Source organism: Coregonus clupeaformis, chromosome 18 (assembly GCF_020615455.1).
Source record: "Coregonus clupeaformis isolate EN_2021a chromosome 18, ASM2061545v1, whole genome shotgun sequence".
In the NCBI taxonomy this organism is placed as follows: Eukaryota; Metazoa; Chordata; class Actinopteri; order Salmoniformes; family Salmonidae; genus Coregonus; species Coregonus clupeaformis.
Window position 1 is genome coordinate 49,408,846 of NC_059209.1, and position 19,360 is coordinate 49,428,205.

A 19,360-nucleotide genomic window follows, 5' to 3' on the forward strand; every position below is an offset into this window, starting at 1 on the left:
CCTATAGGGTTCTTTATAATGACTCATTGAGGAAGGGCATATGCTGACGCATGTTACAGGAACCTGAAGAGCCTGGGATTGCCCTTTTGAATGTAAATAGCCTACCTCTCGAAATTCTACGTGGACTCAGGGGTAGATGTAACATAGTAAACCTAAATCTGTCTCCATATGATACGTTTCGTATGGTATGTATTAATTTGTGGATGTCCATCATCCAATTCGTATGATATGTTACGAATTGCAATTCATATGATAAGTTACGAATTGCAATTTGCACAATATGTTACAAATTTGCAATACCTATGATATGTTACGAATTCCAATTTGTTGTGGCTAATGTTAGCTAGGGTGGCTAAAGTTAGCTAGGCTAGGGGTTAAGATTAGGGTTAGGGTTAAGGTTAGGGGAAGGGTTGGCCAACACTCTAAGTAGTTGCTAATAGGCTAAAATTATAAAGTTGTCTGTGATGTGTTTGGGTTGCTACACAAAAAAAAAGGTGCTATCTAGAACCTAAAATAGTTATTTGGCTGTCCCCATAGGAGAACCATTTGAAGAACCCTTGTTGGTTCCAGGTAGAACCATTTTGGTTCCAAGTAGAACCGTTTTGGGTTTCATGTAGAACCCTTTACACAGAGGGTTCTACGTGGAACCCAAAATGGTTCTACCTGGAACCAAAAAGGGTTTTACCTGAAACCAAAAAGGGTTCTCCTATGAGGACAGCCGACTAAACCTTTTGGAACCCTTTTTTCCAAGATTGTAGACGTTCGCGTTATACGCCCACCCATCCTACCCAACCAACCTACCTCCTTTCATTTTTGGCTTAAAGTACATGTACTACATGTAACAATTCAACAACGAACCGTCTCTTGTTGTCTAATTTATATTGACTGGGGCCAGCAAATCTCTTGTTGTCAAATTGACTGGTCCGTTGTTGAATTGACAAAAATAATCAGAATCACCTTTATTGTCAAGTACAGTTCTAGTCGGAAGTTTACATACACCTTAGCCAAATACATTTAAACTCAGTTTTTCACAATTCCTGACATTTAATCCTAGTAAAAATTCCCTGTTTTAGGTCAGTTAGGATCACCACTTTATTTTAAGGATGTGAAATGTCAGAATAATAGAATTATTTATTTCAGCTTTTATTTCTTTCATCACATTCCCAGTGGGTCAGAAGTTTACATACACTCAATTAGTATTTGGTAGCATTGCCTTTAAATTGTTTAACTTGGGTCAAACGTTATGGGTAGCCTTCCACAAGCTTTCCACAATAAGTTGGGTGAATTTTGCCCATTCCTCCTGACAGAGCTGGTGTAACTGAGTCAGGTTTGTAGGCCTCCTTGCTTGCACACGCTTTTTCAGTTCTGCCCACAGGTGTTCTATAGGATTGAGGTCAGGGCTTTGTGATGGCCACTCCAATACCTTGACTTTGTTGTCCTTAAGCCATTTTGCCACAACTTTGGAAGTATGCTTGCATTGTCCATTTGGAAGACCCATTTGCGACCAAGCTTTAACTTCCTGACTGATGTCTTGAGATGTTGCTTCAATATATCCACAATTTTCCTTCCTCATGATGCCATCTATTTTGTGAAGTGCACCAGTCCCTCCTGCAGCAAAGCACCCCCACAGCATGATGCTGCCACCCCCGTGCTTCACGGTTGGGATGGTGTTCTTCGTCTTGCAAGCAACCCCCTTTTTCCTCCAAACATAACGATGGTCATTATGGCCAAACATTTCTATTTTTGTTTCATCAGACCAGAGGACATTTCTCCAAAAAGTATGATCTTGGTCCCCATGTGCAGTTGCAAACCATAGTCTGCCTTTTTTATGGCGGTTTTGGAGCAGTGGCTTCTTCCTTGCTGAGCGGCCTTTCAGGTTATGTCGATATAGGACTCGTTTTACTGTGGATATAGATACTTTTGTACCTGTTTCCTCCAGCATCTTCACAAGGTCCTTTGCTGTTGTTCTGGGATTGATTTGCACCAAAGTACGTTCATCTCTAGGAGACAGAACGCATCTCCTTCCTGAGCGGTATGACGACTGTGTGGTCCCATGGTGTTTATACTTGCGTACTATTGTTTGTGCAGATGAACGTGGTACCTTCAGGCGTTTGGAAATTGCTCCCAAGGATGAACCAGACTTGTGGAGGTCTACACATTTTTTTCTGAGGTCTTGGCTGATTTCTTTTGATTTTCCCATGATGTCAAGCAAAGATGCACTGAGTTTGAAGGTAGGCCTTGAAATACATCCACAGGTACACCTCCAATTGACACAAATTATGTCAATTAGCCTATCAGAAGCTTCTAAAGCCATGACATCATTTTCTGGAATTTTCCAAGCTGTTTAAAGGCACAGTCAACTTAGTGTATGTAAACTTCTGACCCACTGGAATTGTGAAACAGTGAATTATAAGTGAAATAATCTGTCTGTAAACAATTGTTGGAAAAATTACTTGTGTCATGCACAAAGTAGATGTCCTAACCGACTTGCCAAAACTATAGTTTGTTAACAAGAAATGTGTGGAGTGGTTGAAAAACGAGTTTTAATGACAACCTAAGTGTATGTAAACTTCCGACTTCAACTGTACATTTACACATACCCGGAATTTGCCTTAGTGAGAAGATGCTGTCAGCAATACACAATATACAAACAGAATACAGACACAAGTCCACATAGACATCATACAGAATGGACAATATTGGAACAGTAAACATAAAACACAAAACTATAGGCAGATGACAGTGGGAATTTACAAAGGGGATATATCTTTATAAGCAGCTGGAGGGATGCTGCTGTGGCGAATATATATAGTGTTGTGTGGAGGTGTACATAGTGGAAACACAGTATAGTGCAGATTTGTATTAGAGGTCAAGAGATTTTCTTGCCCCAGTCAATTTGACAACAAAAGCCGGTCCGCCTTTTGTTGACCAAAAGAAGGCTGCACCATTAGAATGCAATTTTGTGGGGCCCAATAACATTTTTGGGAAAGACATATTGTGAAACACTATCATTTCACTTTTACTGTAGATATATTAAGGCCATTTTCTGAAATTACAATGCAAAAATATTACATATAGCTCCTTTAAGTAACCTTCCCAGCTAGCACATAACCCCAGCTACCACATAACATTCTGAGAACCATCTTTCTTAGAGCTTGGAGAAAGCTAGGTTGTCCTATGGTTATTTTGCATACAACCTTCCCACAACTTTCTGGGAATGGTGCAGGATAGTTGCTTGGCTTTGGAACATTCTCAACACATTTATGGAAATTGAAAAAAATTACATTACTTTCCTAAAAGTTCAAACTTGGTTACATTTAATTTCAATTTTGGTAATGTTCTACTAATGTTCTCTAACTGGTTTGACATTGGGAATGTTCCAAATAGTTCAGAGAAGAAACAACGTTCTTCTGTGGGAATTTCAGAACTTTAGCATAATGTTTCCTACAAGTTTCCTCATGGTTCTAAAAGTGAAAAATTAAAACTTTCCATAAAAAAACACAAGAAAACTTTAGTAACGTTCAGAGAACGTTCTAAGAAGGTTATTTAAAAACATATACAGTGGGGAGAACAAGTATTTGATACACTGCCGATTTTGCAGGTTTTCCTACTTACAAAGCATGTAGAGGTCTGTAATTTTTATCATAGGTGCACTTCAACTGTGAGAGACGGAATCTAAAACAAAAATCCAGAAAATCACATTGTATGATTTTTAAGTAATTCATTTGCATTTTATTGCATGACATAAGTATTTGATACGTCAGAAAAACAGAACTTAATATTTGGTACAGAAACCTTTGTTTGCAATTATAGAGATCATACGTTTCCTGTAGGTCTTGACCAGGTTTGCAAACACTGCAGCAGGGATTTTGGCCCACTCCTCCATACAGACCTTCTCCAGATCCTTCAGGTTTCGGGGCTGTCGCTGGGCAATACGGACTATCAGCTCCCTCCAAAGATGTTCTATTGGATTCAGGTCTGGAGACTGGCTAGGCCACTCCAGGACCTTGAGATGCTTCTTACGGAGCCACTCCTTAGTTGCCCTGGCTGTGTGTTTCAGCCACGACCAATCTTCAATGCTCTTACTGAGGGAAGGAGGTTGTTGGCCAAGATCTCGCGATACATGGCCCCATCCATCCTCCCCTCAATACGGTGCAGTCGTCCTGTCCCCTTTGCAGAAAAGCATCCCCAAAGAATGATGTTTCCACCTCCATGCTTCACGGTTGGGATGGTGTTCTTGGGGTTGTACTCATCCTTCTTCTTCCTCCAAACACGGCGAGTGGAGTTTAGACCAAAAAGCTCTATTTTTGTCTCATCAGACCACATGACCTTCTCCCATTCCTCCTCTGGATCATCCAGATGGTCATTGGCAAACTTCAGACTAGGGCCTGGACATGCGCTGGCTTGAGCAGGGGGACCTTGCGTGCGCTGCAGGATTTTAATCCATGACGGCGTAGTGTGTTACTAATGGTTTTCTTTGAGACTGTGGTCCCAGCTCTCTTCAGGTCATTGACCAGGTCCTGCCATGTAGTTCTGGGCTGATCCTTCACCTTCCTCATGATCATTGATGCCCCACGAGGTGAGATCTTGCATGGAGCCCCAGACCGAGGTTGATTGACCATCATCTTGAACTTCTTCTATTTTCTAATAATTGGGCCAACAGATGTTGTCTTCTCACCAAGCTGCTTGCCTATTGTCCTGTAGCCCATCCCAGCCTTGTGCAGGTCTACAATTGTATCCCTGATGTCCTTACACAGCTCTCTGGTCTTGGCCATTGTGGAGAGGTTGGAGTCTGTTTGATTGAGTGTTTGGACAGGTGTCTTTTATACAGGTAACGAGTTCAAACAGGTGCAGTTAATACAGGTAATGAGTGGAGAACAGGAGGGCTTCTTAAAGAAAAACTAACAGGTCTGTGAGAGCCGGAATTCTTACTGGTTGGTAGGTGATCAAATACTTATGTCATGCAATAAAATGCAAATTAATTACTTAAAAATCATACAATGTGATTTTCTGGATTTTTGTTTTAAATTCCGTCTCTCACAGTTGAAGTGTACCTATGATAAATATGACAGACCTCTACATGCTTTGTAAGTAGGAAAACCTGTAAAATCGGCAGTGTATCAAATACTTGTTCTCCCCACTGTACATTCTGTTTTCAGCATCAACAAAACTCTCTCTATCCTCTATCTTGTTAAGCGTGTTCAGGTGGGTAGGCCACTCCCACTAATTGGCCACACCTGATCTTAATGAGTGCTTGTTTCCTTTGAAATGGGGTCTGCTTGAATAGACAAAAATGAACAGCTTTGTATAAGTTTAAAAAAACATGGCATGCTAGCTCCATCCTGGTGGCACAGTGAACTAATTCCATGGATGGTAAATAGAAGATCATCATTTCGAATATCACTGACGCCATGTCAGAATGAAAAAGAAATGTGTTTGCATGATTAATGCCTAAGCAAATGAATTTCTATCTGTGCTTGGAGTTCAAAATAGTTAATCTAAGCTAGCAGTGTTATTAAAAGTCTTATTGAAATATGTTCTCAGAACATTATTGAATTACCTTTAAATAACCTATAATTTATTTTCTCATAAAGTTAATAAAACCTCCCAGGAAAACTTTCAGGGAACCATAGTAAAACGTTCTCAGAACCTCACTGCAACCTCAAAATTAAGGTTCCCAGAACAGGCGAACATTTCACTTCTGTTCTCAGAACGTTTTTTGGACCCCAGGAAGAGGATCCCTAATAAATACAAATACTGGTCAGGAAACATATGGCTTCATTACCCAGAACCAATGGGATAAAGTAGCCTACACTGGCCACCAGAGGACGCTGCCAGCCATACACCTTGTCGACCTGTTGTAGATGTTTATGTCCTGAGCCTGGCCTCCCTCTCATTTTGCCATCCTGTGTTTACTGCATTGATTAAACTTCAAGATAAAGCTAGAATTGGGCTATATGATAATGAAAACCTCTAAACATTTGCCGCTGATGAATTTGCAGCCAGTTAGACCTTAACATTTATAAAATATGCCTACAGCCTAATATAAAATGGCTTTGAATAAAGCAATATTCAACCTCCCCATAGCATAATTCAGAGGGATTCAGGAAAAGTTCAGATTCTGATTCTGACTCAGCATTTCAGTTCACAAAGTTCAGACATCTAGCTCAGCTCAGACATCTAGGCCGGCAAAAGCCTAGTCCTACACATATGCAGTCATATTACACATAGCCCTAATCACTTGAAAGTAGACAGAAATCAGATTGAACATTCATTGTCATGAATTGTTTATGGAACTGTTTGCACAATGTATGCTCTCGGACTTTCCTAGAAATACTGAAACTAAAATGATGCGCTGTTGGGTAGCCTATTGCGCGTACTAGGCTACACAAGCATGGAGAGATCACAAGGAGATAGCCTATTAGATCACTTTTTACGGTCTATTGGGATCATTACAAGTGTAGCCTATAACATACAATCAGTCAGAAACTTTTACATATTATTTTATCAAATGTTCTCATCATGGGGACAGTATTTGACAGAATGCCAATACGTTGTCAGTGATTGTTTATCTTTTTTCCACTGAACCTCTCCAGACGCACGTGAAATGTGCGCAGCTTTTACCTAGTTCTAACCGCACATAACGAGTTGTGATTTTAGACATTGATCACGTCTGCACCAACATGTATATTTTTCTAATGTTCATCGTGAGAGACTCATACATTTTATGCTGAGACAGAAAGTGCTTTGTGGAAGACTACATTTATGTGCGTAATCGTTGGATAGTGTAGTAGGTCTGTTCGTTTTCCATTATTTAGGACAATTTGCAGATGTCATTTGATACAATAGAATAACTTTAGTTCAATGTTTTTATTTTAGTTAGAGGTCCATGCATGATATAACTTTAAAGATAATGCTTAGGTCTAAAATATGTAAGTACTCTGTGATTGCAATTAGTTAAATAGTGTAGGCTACAGCAATTCATTTCTTAAGTCTAATAGCATGATAGAGTCTATTTAACTTTGACATTTTGCGATAGGCAATTTTACAGCGAGATATACATGCGGACAGCGAGATTAGGGTTCATACGGATCATTCATTAATTTATTTTCAGCAAAAATGTATCTGAATATATAATAATATGCCATTTAGCAGACGCTTTTATCCAAAGCGACTTACAGTCATGCGTGCATAAACATTTTTTTGTGTATGGCTGGTCCCGGGGATCGAACCCACTACCTTAGCGTTATAAGCGCCGTGCTCTACCAGCTGAGCTACAGAGGACCACATAAACTTGGGTTGTTCCAACAATTCAGTGCCTTTTGAGAAGTGTAACTTGGTGAAAAATATCTTGATTTCACCTGATTTAAACATTCTGTCATAAAAAGCACATGTTCAACTTCATTAAAACAACTATTTCCCATCTCAAGAGGTTATTAAATAAAACAATTACTATAGTAAGTGCCAAATAAAGTAACAGGGTTGACCATAACAGGGTTGATGATTTAATCTTAAATCAACCATAAATCCCCTTGTGACAGGGGGAATGGAAGCTGTGTGCAACAGGGAGGCAATTGAACGCAAGTGTAGCACATGGGGATGTGTGAAACTTACTCCTCAACCTGAAGTGTCCCCACTTGCGCCAGCTAATAGCTAGCTTTTCACATGGCTCAGACTGGTAAAACGCTTCAGGAGGGCAGTCAAGTGTGCTAAGGCAGAAGTCCGGAGTTCCCGACAGATATCGGGAGGAAGTGGTACACACACAACAACAAAAAATGTTTTAAAATGTCTAGGCTGTCTATCTATGTGTAACAGGGTTGACGTGTTACGCTCTACCCGCTCAGTTTTTCACCACAAAACACCAGCAAAGAGTAGAACCAGCTCACCTGCTTTTACACTATTAGATGTTAAATGTTTATTTTGAAAAAATATATTTCAAAAGGATAGCTTCACCATATTAAAATAAGAGTTCAGTTTACATAACATTGACCTTAACATTAGGGACAGAAGTAAATTGATCACTAATCACATTAAATAAATACTAATCTTCAGAAATGACTTTGTCAAAGCAACAACAATAACTAGGGCTTTACAATGATGGTGAAAACCTGGAGAAATGTTAGGGTTAAGTGAGTTAAAAACTTGTCAAAATGCAGAATTTTTGCACTAGCAAGTCTTTATTCATATAAGAAATCTGATTGATTGAATTCTGCCTGTGATCTATATTAAAGGGCACTTAATTTAATATAACAGGCTTTTAAAATGCAATATTGGTGCACAGTTTCTACTTCAAATATCAAAGGGATGCAAAGGGAACTCTTTTTGTGGAACGACCCATTTGTTATAATGCCTAAACTCTCGGGCTTCTCTTTCCACTCCAAGCCGGATCAGTCAGGTTTGAGTCGTCAACATGACATTTGCTGCGGCTGAGGCGAGGCCACTCGCCTAGATGCGTTCGGTCGAACCCGCCGCTTTTGGTAGTGCAGAGTCAAAATAGTCGCGACTCTTTTGGTAAGGCCAATGATATGGACTCCTGCAGCAAAGCCAGCGCAGTCAGAGGACACCGTGTAAAAATGGTCAGTACACTTATCTATAGACTGACCCAATTTTTGACCCCATGTTTAAATAAAGAGTGGAGTAATTTATCACACGCTGTCAATAACGTAAAATGTGAATAAAACTAAAAGCAAGGGACACAAACGTGCATTTGTGAATATAAGCAAGGGACGTTTCCTTTTGTATTGGGTATTCTCCTTCTAGGGAGGGGAATGTAATATAACGTTGTTTCCATTATCCAAATTATGACCATCATCATTTTAGCAATAGCTACGTATTTTTGTAGGCCTATCTAGGCTTATTAGATCATGCATGATATAAGTTGAGTTGCCCATTAAGAGTTACTACAGTTCACAGCCTATAGGCCCAGCAAATCTAAATAACATGTATCATAATGTGCAGGACAATTACTACATATTTCCTCTAATTTCGAAAGGCATCATGTTTATCCTATTTTGTTGAAATGTAGCGGTGATCATATGGGTTAATCAATTTGACTTCATCAACATGCTAGCCTAAAATCTATATATTTAACAGAAATGTACAAAATATTATGTTGTCTTAGACCTTATTATGGGAAGGGGTAGGGGGGGGTTCCTTATTCGGTGACAAAAGCTCTTAAATCCCCACTTGTATCGTTTAAGGAAATTGGGCGTTGTGTGACAGCGGAAGAGTACCCAACGGTGATTGGTTGCGGAGGGAGGTCCCCGCTGCCAAGCCCCCTACTGTAGCTATAAATCCATCTTCTAATTCTCATCAGGGAAACCTCTACTGGAACTGTCTATTGTCCCGCTTGACCTGACTGTTGAGAAGTTTGCATTTTACACTGAAACAGAAGTCTACTAAGGTAAAGTGAAAATTTACTTTGATTGTGTTGGTCTTAAAACCTGCAACATATGTGCTTGTTTGGATTATTCGTATTTTCTATTTATAGGGTCATAATAATAGGCCTACAGAATTAATTTGGTGTAAGAAATATTATTATATTTAAGCACCTATTATAAGCACCTGTTTTACTTTTTTTTTTAACTGTATTTATCACTACGTTTTTATTGTCTTAGAGTGGCAGTCTACTACCTTGCTTGCTTATAGGTTTATATTGATGTGCTTTCTGTAGTGCTAATAGAGTGATATTGAACTCAACCTTTAATGAGGGTGACATTCATTGATGTGAAGCTCTTCCTCTAATGCTTGTATCCACTGCTGATCTTTCTCTGTGAATTAACACTAAAGTGTAGCCTAGCGGTTAAGAGCATTGGGCCAGTAACCAAAAGGTGGCTGGTTCGAATCCCAGAGCTGACTAGGTAAAACACCTGCCTATGTGCTCTTGAGCAAGGCACTTAACCCTAATTGCTCTGGATAAGAGTGTCTGTAAAATGTGGTGCATGAACACAAGAGTACATGAATGTTAAGCTCTTCCTCCACAATTGTTGAAACATATGAATTCATGTGTGTTCACACTTGTAACACACTAATTAATCAACTTGTCTGTCCTCAACTAGAGAAATGAAGAGCCCACAGGAGAGAGCTCTTCACGTGGCCACCCCACTGAGGGAGAGCCTTGCCCTGACCAAAGTGGCAGGCACCTCTGTCTACCTGAAACTAGACTCATCCCAGCCCACAGGATCCTTCAAGATCAGGGGCATTGGACACCTTTGCAAGACAGTGAGTGAATCACCCATACCTACAGTCTTACGCTCATGAGTTAGAAAAGGATGTGGAGTGAGGGGGTGCTTGTGGTAAGATGGGGGGATGTTGTTACATAATGTTGTGCTAGAATGCATGTTAGGGGCCCCAGAAAAACAATGTGTATGTGCAGGGGGATTGTATATAGCATGTTCCCAGTAGGATCAGTCCAGACCAGTTTGAGGTGGTCAGTCCCTGTCTGAACACTGGGTTGTGATGGCATGTGTTCATTTCTGAGGGGGTCCTTGAACTCTTCTCGTAAAGGGGAACAGAACTGTGAGTCATATCATGTGCTCTTTGTTGTCTTTCAGTGGGCTGAACGAGGCTGCGAGAGATTTGTCTGCTGTTCAGGTGAGTAACCAATCACAGCCTTAGCTTGAAATGACCACTGAAAAATCTTTATCACAATACAAGAAGCATAACATATCTCCGAAATCTATATGCTTATGGGATCTTTCAGAAAAGCACTCTGTATAGTTTTCTGTCACGGTTTCGGCCGAGGCTGCTCCTCCTCCTGGTTCGAGCAGGCATCGGCGTTCGCCGTCCCCGGAGTACTAGCTGCCACCGTTGGATGTTTCGTGTGTGATTGCTTTTGTCTGTCATGCACACCTGTGTCTGTTTGTGTCTTGATTACCTGTCCTATTTAGTTTCCTGTTTTGTTTGAGTAGATTGTGTGTTGTTGTTCGCCTGTCGTAGTGCTGCGTGTTTTGTTTCTTGTTTACTGTTTTAGTGTTTTACGCAGTGTGCGTAAATGCTCGCCTCTGTATATTTTCGAGGTAGTTTGTTTACTGTTTCCTTGTTGGATTTTTTGAGTAAACTCTGTTGGACTGAGCCTCGGTGTCCTGCGCCTGACTTCCACACCACATACACCTCACCTCATGACAGAACAACACACCGAAATGGAGTCAGCAGGAGCAGTGGCGGCACCCAGGTCGTTGGAGGAGAGGATAAACGACCAAGACACCATGATCCAGCGACTTGGGTCCGCCATGAATGAGGTGTCCAACATGCTGTGCCGGTTGATGACTAGGGAGGAGCCCACGCCTTCGCACACCATCCCATCACCAACGGCCAGTCCTCCTCTCTCAGCACCGGAACCCAGTGGTATTCGGCTCTCGCTCCCGAGGGCATATGACGGTTCTGCAGCCGGGTGTCAGGGATTTCTGCTACAGGTGGAACTTTACCTGGCTACTATACACCCGGCGCCCTCGGGATACGAGAGCGTCTCCGCCCTCATCTCCTGTCTATCCGGCAAGGCGTTGGAATGGGCCAACGCCGTATGGAGGGGAATAGACGCCGCAACCATCACCTACGCGGAGTTCTCCCGCCGCTTCAGGACTGTCTTTGATCATCCACCTGAGGGTAAAGCGGCGGGAGAGCGTCTGTTCCACCTCCGACAGGAGAAGAGGAGCGCCCAGGAGTTCGCACTGGAGTTCCGGACACTAGCAGCGGATGCGGGGTGGAATGAGAGGGCCCTCATCGACCACTACAGGTGTAGTCTACGAGAGGACGTTCGTCGTGAGCTGGCCTGCAGGGACACCAACTTGTCATTTGACCAGTTGGTGGACATTTCCATCCGTCTAGACACCCTGCTGGCTACCCGCGGACGTCCCGAGTGGGGGTCGTCCATTCCGCCCTCCAGCACCTCCGATCCGATTCCTATGGAGATCGGGGGTGCTGGCGCTAGAGAGAGGAGGAGAGGGAACCCGAGGGGGAGCCATCCCCTGCACCACCTGCGGTCGTGGAGGGCACACCGCGGCCAGGTGCTGGGGAGGGTCTCTTGGGAGAGGTGACAACAGGCCACGCACTGGGGAGTCATTTCAGGTGAGCAGGCGCCCCACTTACCCAGAGCTTTCTGTTGGTCACATGAGTATTCCTGTGAGATTTCCACAGGTGGCACCTCATTCCCAGCATAAGGCGCTAGTAGATTCAGGCGCTGCTGGGAACTTTATTGATCGGGCATTTTGTAGTAGGTTAAGGATTCCCCTTCGGCCGGTAGAAACTCCATTTCCTGTCCACGCCTTAGACAGCCGGCCGTTGGGGGTCGGGTCTGATCAGGAGGTCACAGCACCACTGACGATGACAACGCAGGGGGTCACGAGGAGATCATTCAGTTTTATCTGATTGACTCTCCTGCGTACCCTGTGGTGTTGGGACTTCCCTGGTTAAGCACCCATGATCCTACCATAGCGTGGCAACAGAGGGCTCTTATGGAGTGGTCTTCCCAGTGTGTAGGGAGATGTCTAGGTGTTTCCTTAGGGGCGACCTCGGTAGAGAGTCCGAACCAAGTGCCCGCACTCGCGCATTCCCCCTGAGTATGAGGATTTAGCACTGGCGTTTAGTAAATCGAGGGCAGCACGGCTACCTCCTCATAGACAGGGGGACTGTGCGATAAATCTCCAAACAGGAGCGGCTCTGCCACGGAGTCATGTGTATCCCCTGTCTCAAGAGGAGACAGCGGCTATGGAGACGTACATAGCCGAGTCCTTGGCACAGGGATACATACGGCCTTCTACTTCCCCGGTCTCCTCGAGTTTCTTCTTTGTGAAGAAGAAGGATGGGGGATTGCGCCCGTGTATTGACTACCGTAGTCTCAATCAGATCACAGTTAAATACAGCTACCCACTTCCACTGATTGCGACGATGACGGAGTCATTACGCGGCGCGCGCTTCTTCACAAAGTTAGATCTCAGGAGCGCGTATAATCTGGTGCGCATTAGGGGGGGGGATGAATGGAAGACAGCATTTAGCACAACCTCGGGTCATTACGAGTATCTCGTCATGCCATACGGGTTAATGAATGCTCCTTCAGTCTTCCAATCCTTCGTTGACGAGATTTTCCGGGACATGCATGGGCAGGGTGTAGTAGTTTACATCGACGACATTCTAGTGTACTCTGCTACACGAGCCGAGCATGTAGCCCAGGTGCGCCGAGTGTTGAGAAGACTGTTGGAGCATGACTTGTATGTCAAGGCAGAGAAATGCCTGTTCTTCCAGGAGTCCGTCTCCTTTTTGGGTTATCGGTTGTCCGCGTCTGGTGTGGAGATAGAGGTAGACCGGGTATCGGCCGTGCGTAATTGGCAAACTCCAACTACTGTAAAAGAGGTGCAGCGGTTCTTGGGTTTTGCTAATTACTACCGGAGGTTTATTCGGGGTTTTGGACAGGTTGCAGCTCCCATTACATCTCTACTAAAGGGGGGTCCGGTTCGTTGCAGTGGTCGGCTGAGGCGGACAGGGCATTTGTTAAACTTAAGAACCTGTTCACCTCGGCTCCTGTGCTGGCGCACCCGGATCCCTCTTTACCCTTCCAAGTAGAGGTGGATGCGTCAGAGACCGGTATTGGGGCAGTCCTGTCACAACGGTCCGGCGCGCCACCTAAACTCCGCCCCTGTGCCTTCTACTCTAAGAAGCTCAGCTCGGCGGAGAGCAACTATGACGTTGGGGACAGGGAGCTGTTAGCCGTAGTCCAGGCTCTAAAGGTGTGGAGGCATTGGCTTGAGGGGGCTCAACACCCTTTCCTCATTCTGACAGATCACCGTAACCTGGAGTACATCCGGGCAGCTAGGAGATTGAACCCTCGTCAGGCTAGGTGGAACATGTTCCTAACCCGGTTTGTTTTCAAGATCACATACATCCCAGGGTCCCAGAATGCTAAGGCAGACGCCCTGTCCCGGCGGTATGACACAGAGGAGAGGTCCAACGAGCCTACTTCCATATTGCCGGAGTCTTGTTTGGTGGCTCCGGTGGTTTGGGAGGTCGATGCGGAAATCGAGCGGGCACTGCGTACCGACCCTACTCCCCGAGTGTCCTGTGGGGGCGGACGTACGTTCCGCTCGAGGTTCGTGATCGACTTATTTATTGGGCTCATACATCACCCTCCTCTGGACATCCAGGCATTGGCCGGACCGTGCACTGTCTTAGCATGAAATACTGGTGGCCAACGTTAGCTAGGGATGTGAGGGTTTATGTCTCCTCCTGCTCGGTGTGTGCCCAGTGTAAGGCGCCTAGACATTTGCCCAGGGGTAAGCTACATCCCCTGCCCGTTCCACAACGACCATGGTCCCACCTCTCGGTAGATTTCGTTACCGATCTACCCCCCTCCCAGGGGAATACCACAATTTTGGTCGTTGTGGATCGGTTTTCTAAGGCCTGTCGTCTCCTTCCTATGCCGGGTCTCCCTTCTGCCCTACAAACCGCTGAGGCCCTGTTCACCCATGTGTTCCGGCACTATGGGGTCCCCGAGGATATAGTGTCTGACCGAGGTCCCCAGTTCACCTCCAGAGTTTGGGGGGCGTTTATGGAACGGTTGGGGGTCTCGGTGAGCCTTACCTCGGGGTACCATCCAGAGAGCAATGGGCAGGTGGAACGTGTCAACCAGGATGTGGGTAGGTTTTTGAGGTCCTATTGCCGGGACCGGCCGGAGGAGTGGTCTAGGTTCCTTCCCTGGGCAGAGATAGCCCAGAACTCTCTACGCCACTCCTCCACCAATTTAACACCTTTCCAGTGTATTCTAGGTTATCAGCCGGTCCTGGCACCTTGGCACGAGAGCCAGATCGAGGCCCCTGCTGTGGACGAGTGGATTCGGCGCTCGGAGGAGACGTGGGACGCTGCCCATGTCCATCTGCAGCGTGCCATACGTCAACAAAAGGCGAGCGCCGATCGCCACCGCAGTGAGGGGCCGGTGTACGCACCGGGAGATCGAGTCTGGCTCTCGACTCGAAACCTGCCCCTCCGCCTGCCCTGCCGGAAGCTGGGTCGGCGGTTTGTGGGGCCCTTCAAAGTCCTGAGAAGATTGAACGAGGTGTGTTACAGGTTACAACTGCCTATAGAGTACAAAAATATTAACCCCTCGTTCCATGTGTCTCTTCTCAGGCCGGTGGTAGCTGGCCCACTCCAAGAAGTTGAGATAGGAGAGACCCCTCCGCCCCCTTTGGACATCGAGGGGGTCCCGGCGTACAGGGTCCGGACTATCTTGGACTCGAGGCGCCGGATGAGTGGTCTCCAGTATCTCGTGGAGTGGGAGGGGTACGGTCCGGAGGAACGGTGCTGGGTGCCCAGGAGGGACATTCTCGATCCATCCCTCCTGACGGAGTTCCACCGTGGGCATCCCACACGCCCGGGTCCGCGTCCTCCTGGCCGTCCCCGAGGCCGGGGTCGGCGCACGGCTGGAGCCGCGCGTCAAGGGGGTACTGTCACGGTTTCGGCCGAGGCTGCTCCTCCTCCTGGTTCGAGCAGGCATCGGCGTTCGCCGTCCCCGGAGTACTAGCTGCCACCGTTGGATGTTTCGTGTGTGATTGCTTTTGTCTGTCATGCACACCTGTGTCTGTTTGTGTCTTGATTACCTGTCCTATTTAGTTTCCTGTTTTGTTTGAGTAGATTGTGTGTTGTTGTTCGCCTGTCGTAGTGCTGCGTGTTTTGTTTCTTGTTTACTGTTTTAGTGTTTTACGCAGTGTGCGTAAATGCTCGCCTCTGTATATTTTCGAGGTAGTTTGTTTACTGTTTCCTTGTTGGATTTTTTGAGTAAACTCTGTTGGACTGAGCCTCGGTGTCCTGCGCCTGACTTCCACACCACATACACCTCACCTCATGACATTTTCCTAAAGTGGCCAATGTCATTTCTCCATCACAGGAGGAAATGCTGGTATGGCGGCTGCCTACTCTGCCCGTAAGCTTGGGGTACCTGCCACCATCGTCGTGCCCAGTGTCACCCCCAAACCAACAGTTGAGAGGCTGAGGGACGAGGGCGCCAATGTGGTCATTCATGGCAAGGCGCTGAATGAGAGCATTGAATATGGACAACAGCTTGTAGCCAACAACCCTGGATGGATCTTCATCTCTCCCTTTGATGACCCTCTCATCTGGTGAGTGACAGATACCATATCAATACACTTCAGCAACATCAGTGTTGCTCTGTTTCCTGTGTATGTAATATTAGTCAAAGTAAGAGTGTCTTCCATGAAATGATAAGGAAAGCTGATAAGGGATAATAAACATTCCACTCTATTCCAATCCAAATGAAACTTTGCATGGCATCTTTTCTTGTGTACATTTATGATGAGTAGTATCCTGAGTGTTACCATGCTTTACTGAGTAAAATTTGTACACCATTCTCTGTGCTATGATAGGATGATTGGCAGAATCTATGAGGATGTCTTATCTTGCATTTTTGTGCTGCAGTTAACAAGAGGAGGGATTGAAGATAATCTAATTCTACAAGGTTACTGAACCCTCATGGCAAACAAATGTTTATGGTTGATTTCACAGCCAAACCCTAACTATTTCAGCTGAATAGACTTCAATGTTATCAGCAGCATTATAGCAGAACCAGCAGGCTTTTCATGTCTCATGAAAATTACAACATAGCTTAGTCCAAAAGATTGTTAGTGTTCCATTCCAGTTAACATAGAACTATGTATACAAAGCAGATTCTAAGGACTGTTTTGCAATTCATCATAAAATGTTTTGTGAATGAAAACTGAAAACCTTTTCTCAATGTGTTTTCAATGTGTGTGTAGGGAGGGCCACACGTCTCTGGTGAAGGAGCTGGAGTTTGACCTGCAGGAAAAGCCTGGGGCGATGGTGTTGTCTGTTGGAGGTGGAGGCCTCATGAACGGGGTTGTCGAAGGACTGCGTCGCGCCGGCTGGGACGATGTTCCAGTCATAGCGATGGAGACTGTGGGGGCACACAGCCTCAATGCTGCTATGAAGGCTGGGAAGTTGATCACTCTGCCTGAGATCACAAGGTAAGAAATCGTAAGAGTCACCCTCACACCGACAGACCAGGATTGCTGAAACATTACAGCCAAACAGTCATATGTTAGCACAAAAAAAGAAGGCAAAGCCGTTTGCCCAACAACAATTCTATCATTTTCATCTACACAGCATTGCCACAACGTTGGGCCTGACAAGAGTATCTGCACAGACTCTGAAACTTGCTGGCGAACACACCGTTTACTCCGAGCTGGTCACAGACCAGGAGGCTGTCAAAGCTGTCGAGCGCTTTGTTGGTGAGTATCACAAACAGTAGGCTACACCTGTGTAGAGGGTCATATGATTACTACTGTCTACCTAAACATGCCCACAAGCCTCTCTGATGCTGAATTCCTCTTCCTCACTTCTCCTCCTCCTGCATCTCCAGACGATGAGAAGGTCCTGGTGGAGCCTGCGTGTGGCGCTGCCCTGGCAGCTGTGTACTGTGACATCATCCCCAGACTGCAGAAGGAGGGCAAGCTGGCGCAGGACCTGGGCCCTGTGGTGATCGTGGTGTGTGGAGGCAACAACATCAGCATGGAACAGCTCCAGAAACTGAAGCAGCAGTTGGGTGTGTCATCTAGCTAGGCAGACAGACAGCTTTAGGTTCTGCTGACTCTTTCTCCATCACCCCGATCTTTCCAGTTGTAGATCCCCTACTTCATTGTGCACTACCAATAAGGGCATTTGAATAGGAGTCATGAACACCATTGGGCCAAATCATTCCAGACTGTGTGCAATATACTCCTGAAGGGGGCTGACTGGCTGAAGGATGAACTGACTTTGTATTCATCAATAGCCTACTGTTAAGATAGATAAGCATTGAAAGGCATTGATAGGCATACAGATAGTCTACTGCTCTGGCAGTAGTAGTCTTTGAATTGAATAGCCTAGATGATTAACTTCTTGGTTTAAAGTTGACCAAGTAGAGTTCTATTATTGTTTGTATTTAGTGTGTTTTATGTTCATGTAAAATATATCATTGGTTGTATTTTCATCACCCTCTTTTGTACTGTATGAGTGATTTAAAAAAATAAATATAATTATGTACATTTTTCCTGGATATCCTGTCTGGAATACCTTTTTTTATAATCTGTGTTATGAATTTACTATTTAGATTATGGTGAGGCTTCTTTATAAGCCCACCCTGGGTTTTCAACTTCCTCAACTTATTTCTCTACTTTGTGCAAATAAATAAACTAAAACGACAAACTAAATTTTACGAAACGCAACTAAAACTTGAGGGAAAGATGAATGGAGCAAAGTACAGACAGATCCTTGACGAAAACCTACTCCAGTGCGCTCAGGACCTCAGACTGGGGCGAAGGTTAACCTTCCAACAGGACAATGACCCTAAGCACACAGCCAAGACAATGCAGGAGTGGCTTCGGGACAAGTCTCTGAATGTCCTTGAGTGGCCCAGCCAGAGCCCGGACTTGAACCTGATCGAACATGTCTGGAGAGACCTGAAAATAGATGTGCAGCAACGCTCCCCATCCAACCTGACAGAGCTTGAGGGGATCTGCAGAGATGAATGGGAGAAACTCCCCAAATACAGCTGTGCTCAGCTTGTAGCGTCATACCCAAGACGACTCGAGGCTGTAATCGCTGCCAAAGTTGCATCAACAAAGTACTAAGTAAAGGTTCTGAATACTTATGTAAATGTGATATCAGTTTTTTATTTGTAAGACATTTGCAAACATTTCTAAAAACCTGTTTTTGCTTTGTCATTATGGGGTATTGTAGTTGTGTAGACTGATGAGGAAAAAACAACAACAATTTAATCAATTTTAGAATAAGGCTGTAAAGTAACAAAATTTGGAAAAAGTCAAGGGGTCTGAATACTTTCCGAATGCACTGTATATCATCTTGACAAGTCAGGATTTGGTTCAGGTGATCCCTCAATTTACAGGGTCATAAACCCCTTCTAAATGACAAGTTTGAATGGAGAGTTTTCTTGATGCCCTTGATAAGATGGTGCACATAAGGAAAGGCACTTTTATTGGCCACTGACAAATTATCAGAATAGTGTAGTCTGCCCATTGAATATACAGCTTTAGGCTATTTGTCAAATATAAATGGCAAAAACAGTTGCCATAATATTGATATTGAAGTACACAGATGGTTACACTTAGTGAGAACGTGCTTTGGCCTTGTTGCTCCTCTAATCTTATCTGTGTCCCTGCCTGAGATGAGCTGTTGCAGAGGAAGTCTTAAACTTTTTTCCCCCTTCCCTCATCCAATTGGCCGGTTATTGCGGGCTGTGACCCAATTCTGTTTCCTCATTGGCTGGCAGGTTTTTTAAAAGGAGGTGATCAGCCAGCTGTGAGAGGGGAGATTATAAGCACACAGCTGACCTGCAAAATGA

The 19,360-nt window shown here is 44.7% G+C and overlaps 1 protein-coding gene across 1 annotated transcript; it reads left to right on the forward strand.

Moving 5' to 3' along the window:
* Positions 1 to 9,304: 9,304 nt before the first annotated feature.
* On the forward strand, positions 9,305 to 18,055 carry LOC121530911 (L-serine dehydratase/L-threonine deaminase-like). Its single transcript, XM_041836278.1, has 7 exons — positions 9,305 to 9,403; positions 10,059 to 10,221; positions 10,554 to 10,593; positions 15,872 to 16,103; positions 16,758 to 16,985; positions 17,125 to 17,249; positions 17,381 to 18,055. Exons 2-7 carry the CDS (start codon positions 10,063 to 10,065, stop codon positions 17,578 to 17,580), a joined length of 984 nt encoding a protein of 327 aa, XP_041692212.1. The 5' UTR covers positions 9,305 to 9,403; positions 10,059 to 10,062; the 3' UTR covers positions 17,581 to 18,055.
* The last annotated feature ends 1,305 nt before the right edge of the window (positions 18,056 to 19,360 follow it).

What these genes read in the sequence shown, in the direction of transcription:
- LOC121530911 (XM_041836278.1), top strand. Translation starts at nt 10,063, where the DNA reads ATGAAGAGCCCACAGGAGAGAGCTCTTCACGTGGCCACCCCACTGAGG. An exon ending in TTTGATGACCCTCTCATCTG is followed by an intron (nt 16,104 to 16,757) that starts GTGAGTGACAGA and finishes ATGTGTGTGTAG; the next exon opens with GGAGGGCCACACGTCTCTGG. An exon ending in ACTCTGCCTGAGATCACAAG is followed by an intron (nt 16,986 to 17,124) that starts GTAAGAAATCGT and finishes TCATCTACACAG; the next exon opens with CATTGCCACAACGTTGGGCC.